Raw genomic sequence first — 1,325 nt, forward strand, 5'->3', positions numbered from 1 at the left:
CCCCCCCCCCCCGCGGCCCCGCGGACACGAGTGGGCGGCCCCGCCGGGCCACGGCGGCGCGAGAAAAGTTTGATCCGTGGGAGGGGAAGGGAAGGGAAGGGAAGCGCCGCCGGGGGACCGCGCACAACTCCCCGCTCCCCGCGCGGGGGGATGGCCCCGGCCCCGCCGCCCGCCGGGAGCGGCGCGCCGGGCTGCAGGTGTCGGCGGCAGGAGGGAGAAGGGAGGGCAGCGGGGCACCCCGGGGACGGGGAGGGGGCGGCGGGACCGCCCCCGAGGGCACCCCCGGCGGGCCGGCCCGGGGACCGGGGTCAGGGGCGGGGGGGTGTCCGGGGGGCGCCGCGGGGGCTCCCCCGCCGCTGCCCCCACACAATGAGGCGCACACAAAGCGCCGCCGCTCCTACCTCCAGCGCCTCGAAAGTGACGAAGCTGGACATCGCGAAACCGTCGATAATGTCCTCTTCGGCCGAGGAGGACTCCCGCCGCTTCCTCCGGGGGGGCCGCGGCCGGGACGGCGGCGGGGGCCCATTGTCTTCCTTCTCCGAGCCCGAGGAGGAGAGCGCGGCGGCCCCGGGGCCGGCGGCCCCGCCGGCGGCACAGCCGCGCCGCCCGCCTTTGGCTCGCCGCTCCCGGTCGCGCTGGGACCGCGATCGCCGCTTCTTCCGAAGCCCGTTGCATCGCGCCGGGCCATCCATGTCTCTCGCCGGCTCTCCCTCTCGCTCTCGTCCCCCCCCGCCCCACCGCAGCCACAAATCCGGCTCCCCCGGCGGAATAACGGGGGAGGGAGGGAGGGAGAGAGGGAAGGAGAAAGGGAGGGAGGAGAGGACAGCAAGGGGGTGGGGGGGATGAAAGAATCCGAGTGCGGTTCCACCACCACCAGCAGCAAGCACCAAATGTAAGAGATTCCTATAAGCGAGCCAAGGAAAGTAATGGCTGATCTCAGGTCGCCTTTGTAAAAAAAAAAAAAAAAAAAAAAAAAAAAAAAAAAAAAAAAAAACCACGGGAGAAAAAAAAAAAAAAAAGCCTCACCAAGCAGGCAATAAATCAGAATAGCGGAATGCTTTGATCAAGGAAAAAAAAAAAGCCACGGAGAAAAAGGAAAAAAAAAAAAAAAAGCCTCACCAAGCAGGCAATAAATCAGAATAGCGGAATGCTTTGATCAAGGGGCTGGGAGGGCGAGGATCTTCGAAAGAGAGGAAAAAAGGTTGAGAAGAAGGGAGAAAAAATAAAGAAAGGAGACCCGCTGGAAGGAGGGAGCTGAGAGTATTTCCTTGCACAAAATTTATTTTCTTTCTTCCTTTCCTCCCCAACTAAAAGAAGTTCCGGGG

At 63.4% G+C, this 1,325-nt stretch overlaps 1 protein-coding gene across 1 annotated transcript in view; it reads right to left on the reverse strand.

The window, feature by feature from the left end:
- The window catches only part of AUTS2 (activator of transcription and developmental regulator AUTS2), a 767,477-nt gene extending 766,692 nt beyond the window's left edge, over nt 1-785 (reverse strand). Inside the window, exon 1 of the mRNA XM_041484937.1 lies at nt 402-785. Within this exon, the coding sequence (XP_041340871.1) occupies nt 402-692 (291 nt within the window). The 5' untranslated portion in view covers nt 693-785. The remainder of the gene's footprint in view (nt 1-401) is intronic.
- Between the last annotated feature and the right edge of the window lie 540 nt (nt 786-1,325).

This window comes from Pyrgilauda ruficollis, unplaced genomic scaffold, assembly GCF_017590135.1.
Source record: "Pyrgilauda ruficollis isolate IOZ18807 unplaced genomic scaffold, ASM1759013v1 scaffold69, whole genome shotgun sequence".
Lineage (NCBI taxonomy): Eukaryota > Metazoa > Chordata > Aves > Passeriformes > Passeridae > Pyrgilauda > Pyrgilauda ruficollis.